Source organism: Dromiciops gliroides, chromosome 1, assembly GCF_019393635.1.
Source record: "Dromiciops gliroides isolate mDroGli1 chromosome 1, mDroGli1.pri, whole genome shotgun sequence".
In the NCBI taxonomy this organism is placed as follows: Eukaryota; Metazoa; Chordata; class Mammalia; order Microbiotheria; family Microbiotheriidae; genus Dromiciops; species Dromiciops gliroides.
The window spans coordinates 76403529-76428295 of NC_057861.1; the positions used below are offsets into that span (position 1 = coordinate 76403529).

Sequence of the window (24767 nt, forward strand, 5' to 3'; positions counted from 1 at the left end):
CGGAGCCCTGAGAGGAGCTCCAGGGACCGGAAACTAGAAGTTGCTATGGTGTAGGGGCCGCTGGGAAATGTAGTTTGGGCTGGAGGGGGCGCTGATGTTGGGAGTTAAAGGACATTATTTCCAATCACAGTCTTGCTGCAATTTATCTGGGTGGCCTCGAACAAGTCCTTCTCCCTCTCTGGGCTTTAGCCTCTTCCTTTGTAAAAAAGAAGGGTTTGGACTAGATGGTTTCTGATATCTTTCCTTGGTCTATATCAATGACCCTGTCGGTGTCAGAAAGGACTGAAAGCCGGAAGGCGAGTGGAAGCCGGAAGTGGTAGGGGTCGCCGGGAAGTGTAGTCGGACTAGGTTACAAGGAGCTACAAGCATGGCGGGATTAGAGCTGCTGTCGGATCAGGGTTACCGCGTGGACGGGCGGCGGGCCGGAGAGCTGCGCAAGATCCAAGCACGGATGGGCGTCTTCGCGCAGGCCGATGGTTCGGCCTACATCGAACAAGGCAATACAAAGGCACTGGCCGTGGTCTACGGACCCCACGAGGTATTAGGCGACCTCGGCGTGCTTATCGAGAAAAAGGAGGGGAGTAACCTTACAGGTCTCGGACCAATCGCAGGCTTCCTTGAAAATGACCTCTTGTGGCATTGGGCAGGGGGCGTGATCTCACTGAGTGTCGGACCAATCGCAGCCTTCCTTGAAAAGGCAGGAGATTGCGATGTGGATAGGAGGGAGGTGCGCTTTTTTAGGGAAGAAAACTGGCAGTTGGAGAACTGAGTCCGCGGGTTTTGCAATAATGTGATTTTTGAATCTCATCTTCAACTCTCGTATTCCTCCCCCCCCCCCCAATTGGGTACAAGGTTCCTTCTGCTGCTCCCTAGTCTGAGTATCTGGGAGCTGGGACTGTATTAGTCTGTACCTCCCAGCACCATTCACAGGCTCCGAGACCCCGAGAAAGTCTGCTGGCATATATTAAGCGCTTACTGTGTGCCAGGCACAGTGATGACTGCTAGGAATACAAAGAAAGGCAAAAAACAGACCCTTCCCTCAAGGGACTTATATTCTAATGGGTGTGACAGCATGTAAATAACAACAACCGTGATACTGGTGTAGAGGAGGGAACAGGAAAGAGCTTCTGCTGGAGGTAGTTGGAGGTGGGGGGTGGACACAGCTCTAGGGCAGAGGGGCACGTGCAAAAAGGGCCATTACAACTGCGTCCTAATGTGGGGGAGGGGGCGGAATCTCGTGTAAGAAGGCTGGAAAGACGAGAAGAAGCCGGTTGTAAAGGGCTTCAGACCACAGAGAGCTTTCTATTTGATCGTGGGTTCTTTCAAGATTCACTTAAGGTTCCACATTCTCTCAGGAGAGGTTCCCCCGCCCCCAGGCATCCCCGTTTCCTTTCCCTTTCTCCCAACCCAGCTCCTTCCCTCTGAGATTACCTCCCATTTATACCGTGTCCATCTTGTATGAACATAGTTGTTTGCATGTTGTGTGCACCATTTGACTGAGTTTCTTGAGGTCTGAGAGGGAACGGGTGTATGCAAAGTGGGTGGCATATAGTAAACATTTAATTAATGGTTGTTAAACTGACTGATGGTGGAGGGTCACTGAAGCACATTGAGCAGGGAGGGAGTTACATCTTTCTTTTTGGTAAAGAAAGTTTTTCTAACAGTCCTCACACAACTTAGCTAATGATATGGGGGGAAGTGGGGTACGGGTTTGGGGTAGGAGTTGGGGTTCTTAGGAATTCCTCTTTAAAGAATTACACCCTCTTGCACACAAAAGTAATTAGAATAAGGTGGTAGTTTATTTAGGAGCAAGGGAAGGGAAGGGAGGGGGGAGGGAAACCATGAAAGAAATCCTTGGACTTCCCATGGGGAGATAGGCACAAAGCACATGGCTCAGAGGTACCAAATCTCCTCGAACAGGAGACTGGAAGGTACTTTTATAGAGGACTGATGGGGGTGGGCCATCCCCCACTGGTGGTAGCTAGAGGAATTGGGTGAGGGGTGGCTACAGATCCCTCTTCAGAACGCCAAGGCCAAGGCCAAGGCCGAAGCCACACCCAAATTTATCTCCCCAGGGTAAGGGAGACCAGAATGAAGGGTAGGAATCCGAAGTTAGCTCATGGCTCAGTCCGATTTGGTTCAGCTTATCTCTCTAGGCGTTATCTGCCCTCTGGTTTAGTTTCTCAAGGAGAACGTTCCTTGATGTGCCCCAGAGAACTTCTGGGGTGCTCTGCACCCCATGACACTCCCTTGGAAACCATGAGAACAAGCACAATAGAAATAGAGAGCTATATAATTATTATATGTGTGATTGGGCTGAACCTGTGATTTCCTTGCTATAAGGGACTCTTACTATCTTTAAAAAAATTTTTTTTTTTTTGCAGGGCAATGAGGGTTAAGTGACTTAGGGTCACACAGCTAGTAAGTGTCAAGTGTCTGATGCTGGATTTGAACTCAGGTCCTCCTGAATCCAGGGCTGGTGCTTTATCCACTGAGCCACCTAGCTGCCCAGCCCCCCCCCCCTCCCCTTACTATCAATACAGATACAACACCTGCCCAGCTCCTTATAGTACTTAACTGACATTTTCCTTAAGGGCAAATCTGACTGCTGGATAAGTTTCAGGAAGTTAGGTAATGCCTTGGTTAGAGTTCTGGGCCCAGACTCAGGAAGACTTGAATTCAAATTCAGCTTCAAACACTAAATTACCCTCAATTTCTTTATCTATAAATTGGGGATAATAATAGTACTCTATCTACCTCCCAGGGTTGTTGTGAGGATCAAATGAAATAATATTTGTAAAAAGTATTTAGTGGGGCAGCTAGGTGGTGCAGTGGATAGAGCACGGGCCCTGGAGTCAGGAGTACCTGAGTTCAAATGTGGCCTCAGACACTTAACACTTACTAGCTGTGTGACCCTGGGCAAGTCACTTAACCCCAATTGCCTCACTAAAAAAAAAAAAATTTAGCGCAGTCTCTGGTACATAGTAGGCACTATTTGTTGCTGTTGTTCAGTAGTATCTGAACCTTCGTGACTCCATTTTGAGTTTTCTTGGCAGAGATACTGGAGTGGTTTGCCATTTCCTTCTCCAGCTCATTTTACAGATGAGGAAACTGAGGTAAACAGGGTGAAGTGACTTGCCCAGGGTCACACAGCTAGGACTTGTCTGAGACTGAATCTGGTCTTCCTGATTCCAGGCCTGGCACTCTAATTCATTTTGTTACCTAGCTGCCCACAGTCATCCATCTCCCTTCTCTCTGCCTTTGATCTGGCCAACCCCCATGCCTTCAATGACTCCTTCCTCACCTCTACCCACAAAATAGACTCCCTTCAGGACTCCACTCAAGCAACATCTTTTCCCTGATCCCCCTAACTGCTAGTGACTGTTCTTCCAACCTTGTATTTATTCTGCATATATTTATATTCACTTTTTACTTCCCCATAGAACATAAGGGTTTCCAGAGGAGGCACTGTTCCCTTTTTTGTTTTTGTATATAAGTGCTAGCACTTAAAGCCAACTGGGGCATGTTGTAAGTGCCAGATAAATGACTGCTAATTGATTACAGAATTGCCTGGGTCATAGCAACTTTAAGAGTCTTGTCCAGGGTCAGTCAGTCAGTCAATGAACATTAAACACTAGTGACCAAAAACTGTGCTTGGTCCTTCAAAGTATTCTTAAATTTCTGTTTTATCTCATGTAAGCACCTAATAGGTGTCAGGCATACAAAGAAAGGTAAACAACTATGTACAAACAGTGTAGTAGTGGTCTGGTGGACCCAAGTCCAGTTAGGGATGATCTGGCCCTGAGGAGGACACTCTGACCATGGAGAAGTATGGTTGATCAGCTTGCTGGGGTCAGTTAGAGATTACCCTTTCCTTGGAAAAGCAAAGTAGGTAATGAACTAGAAAGTGATTAGTCAAACAGATAACAAAGTAGACATGTCAAGGAAGTCCAGAAAACTGGGCACCTTGAAATTTATAGCATGAGCTTAACTGGGAGCCAGTCATGTTTGCTATGTGATTAGGACCTGGTAGTGACAGTAATCTCAAGTTAGAAATTTGGAATTTTTATTTTTCATGTATCCCACTCCCATCATCATTCCTCAAACAGCTGTAACTTTTCAGTCCTAAGTCTCTTCAGGGAGTTGAAGTTTAGACTTCTCCCAGCCATACCTCTGTATGCTGAATAAAAAAACCTTTTACTTAAATTTTGATTGCATCGTGTGGGTGAATAATTCTTTGAAAGAGGAATATTTTCAGATCCAGTTTTGAGGGGGCAAATAGCATGTAAATTGGATTTAGTTCATAAAGGGAAGGCACTAGCATTAAAAGAGATTGGAAAAAGTTTCTTGTAGAAGGTAGGGTATTAGCTGAATCTTCAGAGAAGCCAGTATATGTGAGAAGTGGAATTTCACCCCAGGTCTTCCTCACTTTGAGGAACCGAATGGAAATTTCCCAGGACTGTCCTCTGCAAACAACAGGTGCAATGAAATAGCAACTGTTGGTTGAACTTCCCTCTCACCAGTTGCTCTTATTTCCAGTCTACCCAAACCATACGTCTGCCTCCTCTCACTCCCGAGTCTACGTGCTCATCTGCTTACATATTATTCTCCCCTGTCTGGACCCCCAAAACTTAGGCAGAAGTCCCTTCCTTAAGGCTACTGGAACCTGAAAATGAACTGAACTCTCACGAATATCTGAGAATAATCTAGCCCCAAAATTCTCTCATCCAAGAGAGGGAGAGAGAGAGAATCTGTATGATAGATAATAGATAGAATAATTATCCCCCCCTCCCAGACGTCAGACCCTTCTGACCTCAGAAAGCAAGCTCTGCTCACAGATGCTGTGATAAACCTCCCTGGAGGGAATCATTCTATGGGACTCATGGCCCTAGATGGGCCCCTGTTTTGTCAGTTCCTCCTAGCCCCTTTATGTAAACTGGAGCTGAAGGGTCCACAGGAGAAAGAGCATGGAAGGCTCTTCCATGGAAGAGCCCATTGTACAAGAGTGTAAAGAGGAATCCAGGGTGACTCCTCATTCCCTTGGGAAACAACTATAGGGTGAGGATGGTGGAATTAATTCCTTGAAGGGCAGGAGTAGTAAGGTTAATAAAGGAGAATTCCCTGGGGGGTTCATAAACCCAGGATCTATGAGGTGACAGGTCATTATGTACTGAAGTGAATGTGGGTATTAATGAAAGAAGGTCCATGGGTGGAGAAGTCTTGAATATTGAAATAAAGACTTCAGGATAATCCCCAGCACGTCAGGAGTTAGAGTATTACAGGAATATAGAATGTTGGGCCTAGAAAGGACTTGGAGGTCATCTCCCCTCCCCATCTCACTTAAAGGATGAGTCCTTCCAAGGGAGCCTAAGGACCTTGCTGAAAGTCACATAAGTGGGGCAGCTAGGTGGCACAATGGATAGAGCACCGGCCCTGGAGTCAGGAGGACCTGAGTCCAAATCCAGCCTCAGACACTTGACAATTACTATCTGTGTGACCTTGGGCAAGTCACTTAACCCCAATTGCCTCACCAAAAAAAAAAAAAGTCACGTAAGTTAGGAGGTTTCAGTTAAAATCCGGGTCTCCTTACTCCTTGGACCTTTCTCCTGTAATATGTTGGCATTGTCATTCATCCGACTAGGAAGCTGCTCTCCAGGGCTCAGTAAAAGGGAAGTTTGGGGGGGTGATCCTAATAACGCATTCCTATATCTCCCCTCTCCAACTTTTCTAGATGCGGGGGTCTCGGTCAAGAGCTTTGCCAGACCGAGCCCTGGTGAACTGTCAATATAGCATGGCCACGTTCAGCACTGGGGAACGGAAGCGACGGCCACATGGTGACCGCAAGGCCTGTGAAATGGGACTCCAGCTGAGGCAGACCTTTGAGGCCGCCATCCTGACCCAACTATACCCTCGTTCCCAGATTGACATCTATGTCCAGGTAAAGGTGCAGATTTTTATTGGGAGAATAGTAGACCTTTGGATTAGATGAGTCAAGGGCAGGGTAGCATAAATAGGGGACGTATTTAGGAAGGTCTCAGTCTCCTTGAGAGAACCCTGAGTCAGGAGGATTGGTTTCTGGTACCACTTCTGACCCTCCAAGTGGTCAAGTGGACAAGTCCCATCTCCTTTTTTAAGCCTCAGTTTACTTATCTGTCAAATGGGGGTAATAATGCCCTCCTGTCTCCTTCATAGGGCTCCTGTAAAGGTAAAACAAAATAAATCTTTTGAAAGTAGTTAGCACAACAGAGCATCAGAACCAGGAAACACCTTAACCCCTTCATATGACAGAAGAGGAAAGGGAGCCCGGAGATGGGAACAACTTACCCAAGGCCCCACAGGCAGTTAGTGGCCTAGCTAGACTTGACCCCAGGTCTCCTAAACCCTTCCTAGACGTGCCTCCTTGAAGCGCCATGGGCTTTTTCTCCTCCATGGCCAGGAGGCTCTAGCCAGGGGAAAGGAAACCCCAGTTTAGATATGCCTCTCCTCCTCCCCCAGCCCCACAGCAGTCTGCCTATCATCACTGGGCTCAGACACTCCTCTCAGGAGTAGAGACAGCTTCAGAGGAGGAGATGGGACTTGTCCTCCCTGCATGGATCATGGGAGTACTATTCTCACAAATGACCATTGTATGAGATGGGATGTGACTAGGGTTGTGAGTGTGGAAAGTATGCTCTGGGGTCTCAGATAGTGGCCCTTACATCCTGTCCAGGATGAGGTGGGGATCAGGGAGGAAGCAACCACGCGGGAACTATAGATAAGATCTCTAAATACACTTGGAGAGGACAGATAGGAGCCTAGTTGGGGAATGGGGTGGGAGGTGGGGAAGATGGAAAGGAAGGTGTAAGATCAACAAATCATTGAATCAGCAAGCATTTATTAAGGGATTATGTGCTCACCCAATTGGGTGGAGTAATCTATTTAATCTGGGCAGAAAATGAGCCTAACATTCATCAGAATTGGCTCAAGGAGGGAATAACATACAAACTCAATTGGGTGGAGTAATCTCTCCAACCCTGCAGGAAAATAGATGGGGAAGGGAATAAAGAGAGAGGGGCAAAAGAAAGGAGGGCAGATTGGGGGAGGGGACAGACAGAAGCAAATCCCTTTTGAAGAGGGATCTGGTGAAAGAAAATAGATAATAGAGTAAATATCATGGGGAAGGGAATAGGATGGAGGGAAACAGTTAACAATAGTAATCATGAAAAAGAGAAAAGCGGGAAAATTGTACAAAAAATATTTATAGCCACTCTTTGTGGTGGCTAAGAATTGGGAACCAAGGGAATGTCCATCAATTGAGGAATGACGGAAGAAGCTGTGGTATTTGATTGTAGTGGAATGGTATCACGGGAAAGGACAAACAGAATGTTCCCAGAAAAACCTAGAAAGACTCATATGAACTGATGCATAGTGAAGGGAGCAGAACTGGGAGGACATTGTGCATTGTTGAGTGAGCAATTGTGAATGATTTAACTACTGTCAGCAATCCAATGATCCAAGACAATCCCAAGGGACTAAGCATACTATCCACCGCCATAGAAAGAACTGATAAAAAGCGTACTTGTGAATTGTAAAAAAAAGAGATTATGTGCTGTGTACATAGAGAATGAAGGTAAAAATAAGACAGTCCCTGCCTTTGAGGAGCTTTTGTTCTACTGGGGGGAAATATTTCCACACATAAGTATAAACAAAATAAATATAAGGTGATTTTGGAGGAAGACACTGCTAGCTGGGCGGGAACTAGGTGAGGATTCAGGGAACGTGGGTGGGGGATGAGATGACTCCAGTGGATGTCTTGGATCCGATACCCTGAGATTCACTTTTTTCCTCTCTAAAATGAAGGGCTCAGGTCAGATGACCTCTTGGGTCCCTTCCACTTCTAAATCCTTTTGTTGTGTGACCTTAGGTGCTACAGGCAGATGGTGGCAATTATGCAGCCTGTGTGAATGCAGCTACCTTAGCCGTGTTGGATGCAGGGATCCCAATGAAAGATTTTGTGTGTGCCTGTTCAGCCGGCTTCGTGGATGGCACAGCCCTGGCTGACCTGAGCCACGTGGAGGAGGCAGCGGGTGGACCACAGCTGGCTCTGGCCCTGCTACCCGCCTCTGGCCAGCTTGCTCTGCTAGAGATGGATGCCCGGCTGCATGAGGATCACCTGCAGCAGGTACTAGAAGCAGCTTCCCAGGCTGCCCGGGATGTTCATGCCTTACTGGACCGCGTGGTCAGGCAGCATGTCCGAGAGGCTGCCCTGCTTCTTGGAGACTGACCCCAACCCTGCAATAAAGTCTTTCAGCCCTTCCCTACAAGGCTGCTGCCTGCATTGCCTTCATTCTGCATTTCTGTCATCACCAGACCTTTTCTCCACAGGGGCAGCAATCCTTCTTCTGTTCAGGGATGGTTGTTTGAGACTTAGCAGGATCGATGGGCTCCACACAGGGTAAGCCTGCCAGAGGTGGCAGTGCTTAATAGAGCAGTGTTTGAGATGTGTGCATGGCCTTCCCATTTAATAAGTGTAAGAAGGTTTATAGTGGTCAGTGATGCTTAAGAGGGGTCACTCAGCCTAGCACTTTACTTGTTGCTGTATTTAATTTGATCATACTCAATGCTAAAGCAATCCAGGATCATGATTGAATACTTTCTTACTAATTAATAAAATGGACATCTCATTAATTAGCTTTTGCTTCTACCCAGTTCATTGAATGTTAATTACTGAATGAACTGGAGAAATCTCCTTTCTCACTAGCAATTATTCACTTTTCTATATAGTGAATAAATATTTAAATTACTGAATTCACACAAGTCTTTAACTAACTAAAACAACAACTAGTAAAGACATATACAATTCTGGGGGCAGTTAGGTGGTGCAGTGGATAGAGCACCAGCCCTGGAATCAGGAGGACCTAAGTTCAAATCCAGCCTCAGACATTTGACACTTACTAGCTGTGTGACCCTGGGCAAGTCACTTAACCCCCCATTGCCCCACAAAAAAAAAACACAAAAACAAGACATATACAATTCTTTACAATATTTTGGCTCTTAAGAAATAAAAGTAGATGACTCATTCACTTCCAGAAATACAGTATCAACATTCAGTTCACTCTAGATACTGGCTAAAATCTCTTTAAGAATTATCTTCACATTTGTCTTCAAAATAAGAGATAGATTCATTCAATCTCTCAGGAAATAAGCTAAATTTGTCTTTTTTCTTTGCCTTCTACTCAGTAATCTTTCTAGAATATACTGTGTTTGCTAGCTTCTCACAGATTCTTTACAGAATTCTGTTTCTTCAAGTTTAAAATACTCTAATAAGAAGTTTTTTCCTTACATTCTTCTTCTTTGACCTGGAAAAAAGGTCAAGGAGAGATAATTGAAGAATCATTGGACTTCCTGAAAACCATGAGTTTTTGTTTTAAATCCCCACTATATTTCAAGAAATCATAAATGAAAACTGCCCAGATGTATTAGAACCAGAGGGTAAAATGAAGATAGACTCCAATGATCGCTTCCAGAAAGGAATCCCAAAAGGAGATGTCCCATGAATGTCATAACCAAAGCCCAGAGCTTTTATATCAAAGTAAAAATACAACAAGCATCCATAAGAAAATAATTCAAGTAACAAGGAACCACAGTCAGGATCACACAAGATCTGGCAACTTTTTACTAAAAACGAGGGGATCTTGGAATATGATATTCCAAAAAGCAAAAAATATACAATTACAACCAGCAATAACATCCTGCAAAGCTGAGCAAACTCTTGTGGTGGGGGGAGGGGGGAAGAATAGAGTGGGAAAGTGGGGATCATTAATGAAATAGAGAAATTTCAAAAATGTCCGATGAAAACACCACAGCTGAGAAGGAACTTTGAAATACATATACAAAAATCCAAGGAAACCTAGGAAGGTGAATTTATTTGACCAATTGGCAGAGCCTGTATGATGATGTGCTAACATTCTAATAGAGAAGAAACAAGAGCTTCTCTAGAACCTTTATGCCTTTAAAGGATTTTGAAGGAATTGAATTTTAAGGAAAAACACATGCTGGGGGTGGATTGGTTTTATTCTGTGAGACTGAAAGGGGAAACAAAGGGGAAGGTAAAAAGGAATATACTAGTATAGAAAGGAGGAATAAGGGAGTGGAATTTGCTCTTTCTCCTAATTCAGGAGAATGAGAAGAAAGAATGTATAAAGAGGGGGGGCAGCTAGGTGGCACAGTGGATAGAGCTCCAGCTCTGGAGTCAGGAGGACCTCAGTTCAAATCCGGCCTCAGACACTTGCCACTTACTAGCTGTGTGACCTTGGGCAAATCACTTAACCCTCATTGCTCAACCAAAAAACAAAACAAACAAACAAAAGAATATATAAAGAGGAAGGGAGGGAGGAGCAAGCATCCAATGAACCTCACTTACCTGAAGCAGACAGAGTAGGATTGAACATATGTGCTTCTATATATACAATATTTGGTGTAGAAATGTATCAAACTCAACAGGGAAAAAAGCAAGGATAGGAAGAAAGGGTTAAGAGGGAAGAAAAAATCATGGAGGGAATAGCTACAAGCAAAACAAACTTCCTAATCCTGAAAGGAAGGGTGTGTGTTGGGGGAGAGGGGTGGATAAAGTGAAAATAAACGAAAAGGAAATAGACTCTTTAAGGGGTGCCTTAGATTGCCTCTCACAGTCCTGGGTAGTGTGAAAGTGATGCAGAGGAAAGTAAACAGAACCAGGACAATTTATTTGGGGGGGGGGGGAAGCAACACTGTAAAGAAATGTGACTTAAGAATTCTGATCAATACAACCATGACTTCAGAGGACCTACAATGAAGCATATGATCTGCCCTCAGACAGAAAAGTGATGGACACAAGGTGTCTATTTTTGGACATGGCTACTATGTGGGTTCATTTTGACTGGCTATACTTATTTGTTACAAGTCGTTTTTCCTTTCTCTTGATTTTTAATTAGATGATGGGGTTAGAGGTTAGTAATAGTGATGCCTGATCAAAAGAGAGCTATTGAAACATTTTTAATGCACATAAGAGAACAGAAGGAAGCCCAGTTTTGAAAACAATGTGTAATTAATTGTATGCCCTTCTTTGGGGGGGGGGGATGGCAATGAGGGTTAAGTGACTTGCCCAGGGTCACACAGCTAGTAAGTGTCAAGTGTCTGAGGCCAGATTTGAACTCAGGTCCTCCTGAATTCAGGGCCGGTGCCTTTTCACTGCCCCACCTAGCTGCCCCCCCCCCTTTTTTTTCCAAGGCAAGTTGCATGAAGTGGAGATGAGTATTTTCATATTCAATTCTTGTTTCGTCTTATACTGTGTATATGGAAATGCTTTTTTTGGTGTTCAGGTTCAGCATAAAAAATAAAATTGATTTTTAAAAAAACAGCAAGACAAATCCTTTAGTTATATGGCTGGATAATATATGATGCTGGTAGCTAAATTATCTGTTACCATCTTGGGTCCCCCTCTAAGTTTCAGCACCTAAAGTTCTGCTTATCCTGCCCTAGGTCTGGCTCTGGAAGTAAGGTGCAGGTGATCAGTGAATAGCTAAAAGGATTCTACCCAGTAGTCAGAGTGAGTAGCTTTTTTTTTTATGTATAAGGTATTTTATTTTTTCCGTTACATGTAAAGATAGTTCTCAACTTTTGTTTATACATGCTTTACAATTTCAGATTTTTCTCCCTCCCTCCCCTCCCTCCCCCCTCCCCTAGACAGCAGGTAATCTGATATAGGTTATATCTATATATCTCTATACATATACATATAGATATATATATACACACACACACACATATATATATATACACATAATAACATTAATCCTATTTCTGCATTAATCCTGTTACAAGAGAAAAAATCAGAGCAGTGATGCAAAACCTCAAAATAGAAAAAAAAAACAACAGCACCCAAAACAAAAGAAATAATATGGTTCAATCAGCATCTATACTCCACAGTTCTTTCTTTCTTTTTCTTTCTTGGATTTGGAGATCCTCTTCTACCATGAGTTCCCTGGAACTCTTCTGTACCATTGCATTGGTGAGAAGAATATAGTCCATCACAGTAGGTCAACACTCAATGTTGATGATACTGTGTACAATGTTCTTCTGGTTCTGCTCATCTCAGAGTGAGTAGCTTTAAAGGTCCCTAAACTATCCTAGTCAGTTAACATTTCTGTTTTTATTTGACCTGTTTTAATTCTCCCAGTAGTCCCAAAGCATCTTTATTCTGCCTGATTTGAATAGATAATGATATCCTTCTTGGAACACATTCCTGCTGACCTGGGATTGATTGGCCTAACCAGACATTTTAACACATTCTAGACAGTCCATTTACCTAGGTTGCTATTCCAGCCAAGTTCACCATGGAATCATTAAACTTTTTGATTAAAGCAGCTTTTAGTTCTACCTTCTGATTTAACCACTAACTAGTTAACACCATGTACCATCCCCAGGAGACATCACATGCCCAATGATAGGGGAAGACAGTATAAAACAACAATGCCATAGAGACAGTCATCAATCACCCCTACCCTCCAAGAAAAAAAGCTTGAAGAGAAAGGGATGAGTAGAAACTTTATGAAGGAAATGACACCTAAGTTGTGCCTTGGAAAAAGGGAGAGACTCCAAACATTTGAGTGTATACTATGTGTGAAACCCTGTGGTGGGCACTGGGAGAAATACAGAGGTGGCAAATGACAATACCAGCTTCTCAGAGAGCTGACAATCTAATGGGGGAGGAGCCAGATGTATATAAGTAACTGATCTGTGGAAAAAACTGCAATAAGTGCAGAGAAGAGGTCCAAGAAAAGCTTTCTGGGAGTGCCTACTGTGTGCAAAGCCCTGGAAGGAGGTGGCACCTGACCTAGACATTGAAGGAAGAGCAGGATTCTGATAGATAGATAGATAGATAGATAGATAGATAGATAGATAGATAGATAGATAGATAGATGTAGATGATAGGTAGATAGAGATGATAGATAGTAGATATAGATGATAGATAGATAGATAGATAGATAGATAGATAGATAGATAGATAGATAGATAGATAGATATAGATGGAGCTGGGAGTAAGTGCTTGAAGAGGAATTCCCTGTACAAGATGCAGGAACAGCTATGATGTCAGTTGGCTGAAATGAAGTGAATAGAATGAGATATGCAGAAAAACTATGTTGGACCCACATTTTGGAGGAATTTGGATGCCAGGCTAAGAAGTGTCTACTTTAATTGGGGGGGTAGTAGGGAGCTAAGGAAGGGTTTTGAGAAGAGGGATAAAATGAGTACAACAATGAATAACATGTTCGTTAAACCAACATCATGTTGCTGAATGCTGGGGATACAAAAAGAAAAGTCCCTGCCCTCTATGATCTTACAGTTAGTTCTACTTGGGGTGGGGGAGGGGAGTAGAATTACACCATGAATACAGATAATTGGTGATTTGGGGAAGAGGAGAAGGGAAGAATAAGGTTTGAACATAGGCGGAAGATAGGGATCTGAGCGGCAGTAATAGTGAAGGAATTAATTCCAGACCTGGGTGACAGGCTGTACAGATGCGTGGGAGTGGAATATGGCATGTTACAAGTTTTAGCAACAACTAGTAGGCCAGTTTGACTTGAAGAGAGTGCGTGTGTGAAGGATAGTAATGTGCAAGAAGCCTGGGAAAACGGGTTAGAGCCATGTCGTGAAGGATTTGTCTTTTATAAAAAGGCTACCGAGTGCCCATAGGGAGATTACTCGGACAACTGGATGAGAATGGACTGGAAGTAGAGAAGAGGAGAGACAGGATAGGAGGGTTTCCTGGCTAAACACTGGGAGGGAGAGAGACCTCTCTCGAGAGCAGAGGGAGCAAAGCGCCTCCCCGCGTCCTCCTTCAGAAAGCCTGACAGACGTGCCTGCGCCCAGAGGACTACAACTCCCAAGGTGCTCAGCCCGCGTACCGGAAGTGAGCGAGTCCTGGACGGAAGTGGGCGTGTCCCGAGGCTGGTGTGTGAGAAGCAAAGGCGGCTGTGAGCTGGGCTGGGGGTGGTGTCGGTGCGTCCATCGTCCCATGTCCTTCATTCATTTTGTGTCTGTGTGTCTGTGCGTGCGTGTGCGTGGTGCTCTCCCGGAATGGAAGTCTCTGTCAAATTGTGCCCGAGACTCCTGCAGGAGAGGATTCTGTGGGTGTGAGACTGTGTGCGGTCGTGGGTGTAATTGTGTATGCAGGTGGATGAGGGAGGGGAGGATGCTCCGTGCGTGAGAGTCAATGTGGTGTGTGTGTGTGTGTGTGTGTGGGTGGGTGGGTGGGTGTCTGTCCCTCAGGCACACACCTGCGCATGCTCACATGCTCGCGTTCCTGCAGATATTGCAGGAGAGGATTCTCTGGGTGTGAAATTCTGTCTGTCTCTTGCTCTTACACCCGCGCATGCTCACATGCTTCCATTCCCGCGGATCTTGCAGTAGAGGATGCTTTGAGTGTGAGATTGTAGTGTGTGTGTCTGTGTGTCCGTCTGTCACCACCTGCGCATGCTCACATACTTCGGTTCTGCAGATTTTGCAGGAGAGGATGCTCTGGGTGTAAGATTATGTTTGTGTGTGTCGCGCACACCTGCGCATGCTCACACCCCTCAGGTTCCTGCAGATCCTGCAGTAGAGGTCTGGGTGTGAGATTGTGTGTGTGTGTGTGTGTGTGTGTGTGTGTGTGTGTGTGTGTGTGTGTGACGAGAGAGAGAGAGAGAGAGAGAGAGAGAGAGAGCGAGCGCGAGCACGAGCGCGAGCACGAGCGCGAGCACGAGCGCGAGCACGAGCGCGAGCACGAGCGCGAGCACGAGCGAGAGCATGCTTGGGTACTGCAGATCTTACAGGAGAGGATGCTCCGTGTGTGAGATTATGTGTGATCATGTGTGTGATTGCATGTGCAGGCTGATCTTGGAGGGGAGGATGCCCCATGTGTGAGATTTTGTGTATGAACATATAGTTGTATGTTCCTGCAGGTCCTGTAGGAGGAAATGCTAGGTGTGACACAGCATGGTTGTGTGTATGTATGATTTTGTGTGCTGATAGATCTTGAAGGAGAGGATGCTCCCTGGGTGTGAAACTATGTGTGACTGTGTGGGTGACTGTGCCTGTGGGTCTTGAAGGGGAGGATTCTCCACATGTGAGACTGTGTGACTGTGTGTACCCATAAATCTTAAAGGGGAAGATGCTACATGTGTGGGGGAGGTGTATCTTTCTGACTCTGTACTTGTGTGTGGCAGAATGTGCATGGTATTGTGGAAAGGGCCCTGAACTTGGAATTAGAAGACCTGAGTTCAAGTCCTAGCCGTGCCCCTTATTAGTTGTGTGGTCTTCGGTGAATCCCTTCACCTCTCTGAGCCTCAGTTTCCTCATGTGTAAGATGAGAAGGATGGACTTGATCTCCTTCCAACTCTGGCACTTCTTGTGTATGTGACTGATTATATCTGACTGTGACTGTGTCTGACTGTATATGTGACTCAATGACTGGGTCATTTAGTAGGAAACGTTGGGGAGGTCGATGTCTTGGGATGGGGGTCAAAGGGGTCCCTGTTGGGGGTGGAAGAGGTGATGATGAGTGAAGGAGTCAGGGAAACTGAGGGTGACTGGTGGTAGGAAATGCTGATTATGGTCATCTGATTCCATTCCCCAGGTTCCCTTCATCCCCTAGCTATGGGGCTCCTGTTGGATTCACACAGGCGTCGGGCCTTGGCTCGTTTGCTCTTGCGCCTAAACACTCCACTCTGGTGAGGGTTCTGCCCTGCTCAGCGCTCAGCCATCTGATGGCTCCTCGACCATCCATTCCCCTTCCTGCCCTTGGCTGTGTCCAGGGTCCCATCCTCACTTCTCCCCACCTCCTTTTACTTGGGGTTAGACATGCACACAATGTGTCATGCATGTGTGTATGTAAGAGATGCTGATCTAAAAAAATATATATATATCATCAGCTGTGGTGTCCCGGTTCTTTCCTTGTCCCCCTAGCCCAGGCTTCTTAGTCTCTGGGAGTTGGAGGGAGATCAGAGGCAAGAAAGAATGACTCTCCCAGAAAACTGTTATATATTAGGTGGGGACTTGGGTCCCAAGGGTAATGTCTGCTTCCCAAGCCTCAATGACTTCCCCTTCTCCCATCCACCCCTACCCCTACCCCTCTTCCCCCTAAGTATTAGAAGGGTGAGTTCCTTGGATTTGGCACTTACAAGGTGAACAGTGAGAAAAGATTGGCAGAAATGGCATTCCTCGTGGTAAGCCATGTGGCAGCTGGTTGCCAGGGTCTCAGTGCCCCCTGACCTATTTCTTCCCCACCTCAGTGTGATGAGCTATTTGGCTGGTGTGACCTGGTTCCTGGCTCTGGCCTTTTCACCACTGACCCAGAACACATACATATCAGAGAATGCTATGGGTTCCACTATGGTGGAGGAGCAGTTTGAGGGTGGAGAACATGCCCTCACCTATGCCAGAGATTTCATTGCCCAGCGCAGGAAAACAGGGTGAGTAGCAGGTCAGATAGACAACTATTTGGGTCCTGTGGAAGATCCCATCTTCAGTGGTTGTGCAGCCATGGGTTTCCTTTCAGGGGGCAAGTTGGAGGGTTCTTCTTAGAGGGAACTCTGGGGGATCCACTGTTTCTGTAGATCTTGTATCTGGGCATCTGACCCACGCCTCTCTTCCATTATGCAGAAACTTGCCCGTGGCCTGGCTGGAGCGGTCCATGCGTTCTGTGGGACTGGAAGTGTATACTCAGAGCTTCTCCCGAACATTGCCCTTCCCTGATGAGACCCACGAGCGATATGTACTGCAGGGGCCACTTGGAGGATGGAGGGGACACTGTGGGGTCATTCAGGAGAACAGGGAATCCTATGGGGAGAACAGAAGATCCACTTGCAGGAGATAGAGGAGACACTTTGGAATCCATTTGGAATTTTACATCTACTATGGGTCCAAAAGACACTTACAGGAAGAGAGGGACCACTCAGAGGAGATACAGGAGAACCATGGTGCAAGCCATTTGGGGAAGATGGAGGTCACTATAAGAGCCCACTGGAGCGGGGAGAAAGAACACCATGGTGGGGGTAGTCAGGATTCCAACAGTGGGACATAGAGCAGTATCAGTGTGGGAGCCCATCATGAGTAAGATAATCTGTCACTGTGTGTCTGTTTTCCCACATGGTGACCTGTGTTAGTGCCTCTGCAGATGGTGTCAGGTACCAACGTGTATGGGATCCTCCGCGCTCCAAGGGCAGCCAGCACTGAGTCACTGGTACTCATTGTGCCCTCCAGCCCTGAAACCCTCAATGCCCAGGCAGTAGGACTGCTGTTATCGTTGGCTGCTTACTTCCGAAGTAAGGTGGTAGGAGGGTGGTAAAGATGTGAGCTGGGGGTAGTCATCAGGGCTAACTTCCTGGGGCTGACTCTGAGGTAAAACTGAGACCCTGGGACTGACCATTGGGGTTTACCCTGGAGGGCCCTGACCAAGTAAGTGACTGCTTCCTACCATCTCTTCTTTTTCCCCTTCCCTTCTGCCCAGGTCAGATTTATTGGGCCAAGGACATCATCTTCTTGGTGACGGAGCATGACTTGCTGGGCACAGAGGCCTGGCTAGAAGCCTACCATGATGTCAACATTACTGGTAAGGACCCCTAGTCCTCTTCCCAATCTCTTTCTCATATAAGGCTCCCTCTGACCCCGTCTCTTAATAGCAATGTTAAGTCCGTGAGTATAACCTCCTTGCTCCCTTTATCGCAACATCTTCACTCCTCTCCTTATCCACCAGGGAATATGGTCTTAAGACCCAGGGTGAACCATAGAATCCCAGAACTTGAATGGACCTCAGGGTTCACCTAGACCCTAGCTTCTTAAACTGTGGATCGAGACCCCATATGGGGTCGTGTAACTGAAGGTGGGGTTGCAAAAATTTGGCAACAGTAAAAGGTTATATATACCTATTTTATAGACTTATATACCCAGGGTCATGTAAAAATTTCTCAAGTGAAAAGGGGTTGCGAGTGGGAAAAGTTGAAGAAGCCCTGCTCTAGTCCAGCCCTTCTCTGAACCAAAATCCCTTAAAGACATTCCCCAGTCTCCAGTCAAAGCTCTCCAGTGAAAGGGCACTGACTCTTTGCTAAGGCAGCCAACATATTCCCTTTTAGGACAGCTCTCATTGCTAGTTCAGCTCCCTTTTCTAACACAGGAGTAAACTGAGGCCAGAGGGTAAGGGACTTACTCGGGCCATGTAGGTCCTCTCCAATCTGAGGCCCACTGGATTGACATCCCCCTCTTCCCTCCCCCTCCCTGCAGGGATGCAGTCGTCTGCACTTCGGGGCCGGGCAGGGGCCATCCAGGCAGCAGTGGCCCTGGAGCTGAATAGTGATGTGGTCACCAGCCTGGACGTGGCAGTGGAGGGCCTGAATGGGCAGCTGCCTAACCTGGACCTTCTCAATCTCTTCCATGCCTTCTGCCAGAAGGAGGCTCTGCTCTGCACCCTGCAGGGGAAGGTGCTCTGGGCCCTGCTCTCCACATAGCTGCCCTGGCTGCCCGGGGGGGGGGGGGGGTGTTCCTGGTGGGAGGTGTCCTGTCCTCACCTCCATCTACCCCTCCTTCCTATGGATGTCAGTGCCACAGAAGATGATCTGGGTGGGGCATATCCTGACTTTCTATCTTTGCCCTCACACCTTCTGACCTACTATTGCCTTTCTCCTTTCCTCTCCTCTGTTCCCTATAGCTACTGCAATCAGGTAATGCGTCCCTGGGGGGGAGTCTCTCTCCTACACACATTGCCTCCTTCCCCAGACCTTACTTGGTCCCATAGCCCTGTAAACCATTACCGTACCCTTCTGACTCTCAGCCTTCCCTTGCTCTTCCCAGAGCTGTTCTACTCCAGATGGACTGTCTTTGCCGTGGGCATCCTTAACCCCACAGCCCCCATGTTTAGATAGTGTGTCCTTGCAGGGAGCTCCCGGCTCTCTGAATCCCTGTGGCCCCCATGGAATTGCTAGGGCTGGATGGAGTACTCCTGCTAGGGATATTTAGACCCTGATTCCTTGTGTTCCCCTGGAATGGCCCAGGCTAAGCAAAGCCCTAAGATAGGCTGGGGTGACCTAGACCCCTGAGCCTCTGTGCTTTGTCCATAGATATAGCCTCCAAACTGCACTCCCTGGATGCCCTGGGGGTGGCCTAGTCTTCTGACCCAGTGGGCTCTCTCCAAAGGAACCCATACTTGAGTGGGAACCCCCCAAACCTCTGTACTTCCCCATAGCTGGCCAGGGCTACCCATGTTGGAGGGTATCCTAGGCCGCTGAGCCCTGTGCTCCTTCCACAGCTGCAGCACTCAGACTGGGCATCTCTGGGAGGCTCCCTGCACGGACTGCAGACATTGATGCTCATGGTCCTGCGTCAGGCTTCTGGCCGCCCTCATGGTCCCCATGGGCTTTTCCTGCGATACCACGTTGAAGCCATCACCCTACGTGGTATCAACAGCTTCCGCCAGTATAAGTATGACATGACTGCTGTGGGCAAGTAAGTGGCTAGGAAGGAGTAGGAGTGACATGGGTAGCACCCCTTCAGGGGCATAGGTAACCAAAGGAGGCCAGCTAATCTTTGTCAGCTTTCCTCTCACCCAGGTAATAAAGGCACTGTCATAGTAATAGCAGTCAGCAATTCTTCCAAAGCACCCTTCTTACAACAAGGCAATGCAGACATTCTGCTGCATCCTTCCCTTCCTCTCTCTCACTCTAACTTTTTAGTAGCTGGCTAATTGGATTGTTCTTCAAGAATTCCTTTGCCCCCACCTCAGCCACTGTAGCTCCCTCCCATACTCACACACAACACGGGTTTACAACTAATGGGAATTATAGGATCCAGACTGTCCCCTCTGTCTCCTCCCTTCAGTCTGGGACAGAGGTGTCCTTCCCCTTGTCTCTGGATGAAAGCCTTCTGGACCAGCTTGTCCTGTCTTTTCTATAGCACAGTCTGGTCCTTCCCTCTTCTTCTTTTCTGCCCCCCCACCCCCGCTCCTCCCACTACATTTACCCAACAGCAGTGGTAGTGCCCTCTGTGTGCAGAGTCCTGTGCCCAGAGCTGGAAGAAATACAAAGTTTAGAAAAATCAAGGTCCCTGCTCCTGATGGAGCATCTAGTCTAGTAGGAAGGTACCGCACCCACACAGATAGTTCCAGGACACCATCTTGCATGATAAGGGCATTTGAGAATGGCACAGCAAAGTGCAGCGTGAGGTCTGAGCAGTAAGGCCATTACCAACTTGAGGGGGGAGGGAGGGAAATCAGGGAAGGCTTCCTAAAAGAGTTGGCTTCAAAACTAGATAGGAATTAACAATGTGAACCAAGAAGCCAAGGTGGGGGGAAAGCAAAGGGCATATCTGGGGAATAGGGCGGAATCTGGTTTGGCTGGAGCCTGGAGTAGAACAACGGGAGATTGGCATGAGGCAGGGGAGAGAACACAAATGCTAGGCATAGCCCTTCCATCTGTCTCTTTTTACTAGGGCCCCCTCAGGGATTTACAGAGTACTTCTGCATTTTAAAGATAACTCAGTGTTTAGCCTAGAGGGACCTTAGAGATTCTCTGGGTCTTCAGGGGTTCTTAACCTTTGCGGTTCCTGTAACCTTCTGAAGAAGCTATGGCTCTCTTCTCAGAAGGATGTTCTTAAATGCATAAAGATAAAAAAAGCAGGATTACAGATGAAACCAACTATACTGAAATGCAGTTATCAAAATGTTTAATAATTAAGGTCACAGAGCTCCAGGTTATGAACCCCTGATTTGTTTCAAGCCTCATTTTGCCAACAAGGAAACTGCAATGCAGCATGGACAATTGATGTGGTCAGAGCTTCACAAGCTAGGTCTTGGGTTAGAGGCCTTCCCTCACCTGTCCCAGTGCTCCTTCCATTTCTTCCTGCTGCCTCTCTCTGTTTCTCTGGCAGCTTTTAAAAGATCTACCCCTGGGGTAGCTAGGTGGCACAGTGGATAAAGCACTGGCCTTGGATTCAGGAGGACCTGAGTTCAAATCCAGCCTCAGACACTTGACACTTACTAGCTGTGTGACTCTGGGCAAGTCACTTAACCCTCATTGCCCCGCAAAACAAAAATATCCACCCCAGCTCTTTCTCAGCCTTGGCACAGAGAGCTGTGGCTCTGTGTCAAAGGGGACTTCCTTGGGGATAGCTGACTAAGCAGACCACCTTCCTTCCCCAGGACCTTGGAGGGGATGTTCCGCAAACTGAACAATCTTCTCGAGCGACTGCACCAGTCCTACTTTTTCTACCTCTTGCCATCACTGTCACGCTTTGTCTCCATTGGTCTCTACATGCCTGCCATAGGCTTCCTACTTTTCATCCCTGGTCTAAAGATATCCTTCCTTGTGTGTCCAGGTGTTGGGGATGGGGAGAAGTGTCCATGGGAGGTTGCCTAGGGACCCAGGAGTATTCCCAGATGAACTAGGGAGAGGGAAAGCAGGAGAAGAGGGGAATCATGTGATCTGGTGGGGTGGGGTTGGAAAGAATCTTCCTAGTCCTGTCATTGCCCTTGACTGGGTCATGCCCTGGAACTGTGGGTGAAGCTCAACAAAGTGGACTTTGGCCCTGAGGAGCGGTCAGGCCCCAATCACAGCCCTCCCCAACCTGTCGCACAGGTGAGGACCTAAGGAAAACCAGTTGGAGGGTAGAGCTGTTCACAGTGGACAGTTTAAAAAGTGTAGGTCTGACCTGCCTTTGTGCTTGGAAATGTGGCCCTGAAGGGGAGATCTCGTTTTCCCCAACTGTTCCCCATTTCCTGCCCAACTTGGGTCCTGTCCTCCTTTGGTCCTGTCACACCCCTCTCCCCCAATACATACACCTAGGACACCTCAGGGAGCAGACCTGACACTGATTCCTGGTGGTTCCTCTGCTGTAACTCTCCCAAGATGGGATTTGCCCCCTGTGACTCTCCTGCAAGCATATAACTTTGATCCCCTGTGTCTTTCTAGGAAGCCCGAGGTGTGGCCCTCACCCCTCTGGTGGCCCCTGTGCTGATCTCTCAGGCCACTGGTTTGGCCCTGTACCTACTGCCCGTCATGGGCCAGCATGTGGCTGCCCAGCACTTCCCTGTGGCTGAAGCTGAGGCTGTGGTACTCACGCTGCTCGCCATCTATGTGGCTGGCCTGGCCTTGCCTCACAGCACCCACCGGTGAGCTCCTGGAGGGATGGGCTCACACCCCTCACTGTTGAAATATGGGGAGGAAAGAGGACTTATGGTGGGTGGGCTGGCTCAGATTGTGTGAGTGAGTGTGTGGTCTGAAACCTCCGAACCTTGTCTCCTTGGCCCCAGGGTAGTGAGTAGCACCCCCCGAGGCCCAGACAGTGGATGGATGGCCCTGAAGCTCCTAGCGCTGCTCTACCTGGCCATACAGCTGGGTTGTATCTCCCTCTTCAACTTCTCTCTGGGCTTCTTGCTTGCTGTTACCATGGTCCCTGCTGCTGCCCTTACCCAGCCCAGTGGACCCAGGTGTGCATATACCACCAACCACCCAGACCCCAACTTACCCTCTGCTCCCACCCTAAGCCCATTACAGTCCATTAGGGGGACCCTAAGTCCCATTAAGTCCAGTGTTTCCTCTCCCCCTCCCTTCCCCTGCCCCCACCTCCAACTTGGGAACTGCCCATCTCCTTCTGGATCCCCTCCCCCACCCCAGGGTCCTTGGATTCTACCACTGTCCCTCCTGGAAACATCCTCCCCTGATCTTGCCTCTTTTCCCCCTTCCTAGGCTTCTGTACGCAGTGTTACTGGTCCTGGTGAGCCCAGGGGCCACACTCCTGGGCAGCCTCTTCCTGTGGCGTGAGCTGCAGGAGGCACCCCTGACCCTTGCTGAGGGCTGGCAGCTATTCCTCGGCGCTCTGGCCCAAGGTGTCCTGGACCACCACCTCTATGGCGCCCTGCTTTTCCCACTGCTCTCCCTAGGCCTCTACCCATGCTGGTTACTCTTTTGGAATGTCCTCTTCTGGAAATAGTGACCCCATCCCCATCTCCTCACTATCCCTTGGGCTTATCTAAAACCAAGAGGGCGTTGAGGAATCGTCCCCTCTGTGTCTGTGATGAAGAGTTTTATAAATGTACATACGGTTGGATGAACTCTCCGACATCATCCAGTCCAACCTCTTCTCTTAGAGAGGAAAACAGTATTGAAGCAGGGAAAAGACAAGGTCACACAGTGAGTCAGCAGAGCTGGACTTTAACTCAGGCCTTACCTGCAGGCCAAAGTTCTTAGGGTGACATCCCCACAGCCTTTGGGAATCCTTACTTCAATACTACCTGGGGACAAGTTAACCCAGGGCCAATACCTACTGCTGGAAGGAAGTAGGACTGTGTGACTGCCTACAGCAGGGGCAGGGAGGCTGAAGAGGGGGAAAGGGAGGTCCACACATGCTCCAAAGCAGCAATTTGGTTGGGTTGCTTTGGGAGGACCTCTCCATGTGTTTCTCCTCCATTTCAAGGAAATAAACAGGTCTGGGGGGTTTTGTGTTTGTGGATTTTGTGGGTTTCTTGGTTTCGGATCCTCTTCTTCCTGATTTAATCCTTTGCGGGGAGTCAGAATAGGGGGTATGGTCAGCAGCTCCCAAGATTGGGGGCATGCAAAGAGAGGACTGGCTCCATCGTGTATTAGTATCCTAAGATTTGAGGGGACTGCAAGGTTGGCAGGAATCATGCTCTAACAGGGCAACCCAAAATGCCAATGGGATCTTCAACAACACAGGAAAGACCTAGTGTCCAAGACCAGGGAGGTGCTGCTCCCCGTGCATTCTTACTTGCTTATAATACATAGAAAGTATTATTTCAAGTTCTGAGCACCACTTTGCTTAGGGCCACTAGGTGACTCTAGTAGATAGAGTGCTGAACTTGAACTCAGGGAGACCTCGTGATCCTCATCTGTAAAGTGGGGATAATAATAGCACCTACCCCAGAGGGTTATTGCGAAGAAAGCATTTTGTGTACTTTAAAGCACTATATAAGTGGTAGCTATTATCATTTTCAGACAAAAAAGTTTCACATGATGGTATAGTGGTGATTTCAGGGACTCTAGGAGGCTATGCCAGCCCAGTACAAGTTCTGTCATGCTGAAAAGGCTTTGAGGATGGGTCTTACAACTGGGCAGGAACCACCCAGCAAAATATGAAAAAATGCAACTCCAGGAGGCTGGTCACTCACTGGCTACCCATGAAAAAAAATGCCAAATGGCCCCCAGTCCTCTGCTGGCTGAGTGATGGAAAAGGGGGCATGGGATGCTAAGAGCACCATTTTTCCTACTTCTGCAGTTGTTGGTATTTTCAGTGTGAGATTTTTGCCAGTGCCTGAGAATAGGTACACCCGGAAGAACTGAATCTCATCGACTTTGAAGTTTACACTGTAAATGAGAAGAAAACGAGACGTTACAGATAAAGGAATGGAGAACTCCCGGGTTCTTCTTCTTTTTTTTTTTTAGTGAGGCAACTGGGGTTAAGTGACTTGCCCAGGGTCACACAGCTAATAAGTGTCAAGTGTCTGAGGCCGGATCCGAACTCAGGTATTCCTGACTCCAGGGCCAGTGCTCTATCCACTGTGCCACCTAGCTGCCCCCCCAGGTTCTTGAAGAGGCAAATTAGGGACTTGGCAGAGTTCACAGTTGAGAGCTAGAAGGGATCTTGAGTCATACAATTCAACTCTCTTATTTCCCAGTTGAGGCACAGAGGACTGATTTGCCCAGATCACCACAGGTCAGCTAAAAATTTAACCTAGATCCTTTTGAGTCAGTACTAAATCAAATGTT

At 47.4% G+C, this 24767-nt stretch overlaps 2 protein-coding genes across 7 annotated transcripts; both read left to right on the forward strand.

The window, feature by feature from the left end:
• The first annotated feature begins 256 nt into the window (after window positions 1-256).
• Window positions 257-11547, forward strand: EXOSC4 (exosome component 4). Of its 2 annotated transcripts, XM_044004400.1 has the most exons (4): window positions 259-538; window positions 5732-5938; window positions 7904-8161; window positions 11500-11547. In XM_044004400.1, the coding sequence occupies exons 1-4, from the start codon at window positions 368-370 to the stop codon at window positions 11515-11517; spliced, it is 654 nt and encodes a 217-aa protein (XP_043860335.1). In that variant the 5' UTR covers window positions 259-367; the 3' UTR covers window positions 11518-11547. The 2 variants fall into 2 exon arrangements, with proteins under 2 accessions (XP_043860327.1, XP_043860335.1); XM_044004392.1 differs by lacking the exon at window positions 11500-11547 and having other exon boundaries at window positions 257-538; window positions 7904-8667.
• A 2335-nt stretch (window positions 11548-13882) lies between these two features.
• On the forward strand, window positions 13883-23494 carry GPAA1 (glycosylphosphatidylinositol anchor attachment 1). Of its 5 annotated transcripts, XM_044004341.1 has the most exons (14): window positions 13951-14019; window positions 15225-15410; window positions 15635-15728; window positions 16290-16469; window positions 16660-16771; window positions 17174-17321; window positions 17507-17608; window positions 18277-18473; window positions 19298-19494; window positions 21185-21338; window positions 21528-21620; window positions 21954-22153; window positions 22295-22471; window positions 22731-23494. In XM_044004341.1, exons 2-14 carry the CDS (start codon window positions 15356-15358, stop codon window positions 22972-22974), a joined length of 1953 nt encoding a protein of 650 aa, XP_043860276.1. In that variant the 5' UTR covers window positions 13951-14019; window positions 15225-15355; the 3' UTR covers window positions 22975-23494. The 5 variants fall into 5 exon arrangements, with proteins under 5 accessions (XP_043860293.1, XP_043860284.1, XP_043860302.1 ...); XM_044004358.1 differs by lacking the exon at window positions 15225-15410 and having other exon boundaries at window positions 13883-13994; XM_044004349.1 differs by lacking the exon at window positions 15225-15410 and having other exon boundaries at window positions 13908-14019; window positions 22731-23493.
• Window positions 23495-24767: the final 1273 nt, after the last annotated feature.

Coding starts and splice junctions, on each gene's coding strand:
- EXOSC4 (XM_044004392.1), top strand. CDS start 368: ATGGCGGGATTAGAGCTGCTGTCGGATCAGGGTTACCGCGTGGACGGG. Junction 539..5,731: donor TGGTCTACGGACCCCACGAG/GTATTAGGCGAC, acceptor CAACTTTTCTAG/ATGCGGGGGTCTCGGTCAAG. Junction 5,939..7,903: donor AGATTGACATCTATGTCCAG/GTAAAGGTGCAG, acceptor GTGTGACCTTAG/GTGCTACAGGCAGATGGTGG.
- GPAA1 (XM_044004341.1), top strand. CDS start 15,356: ATGTGTAAGATGAGAAGGATGGACTTGATCTCCTTCCAACTCTGGCAC. Junction 17,322..17,506: donor GTTGGCTGCTTACTTCCGAA/GTAAGGTGGTAG, acceptor CCTTCTGCCCAG/GTCAGATTTATTGGGCCAAG. Junction 19,495..21,184: donor GACATGACTGCTGTGGGCAA/GTAAGTGGCTAG, acceptor TTCCTTCCCCAG/GACCTTGGAGGGGATGTTCC.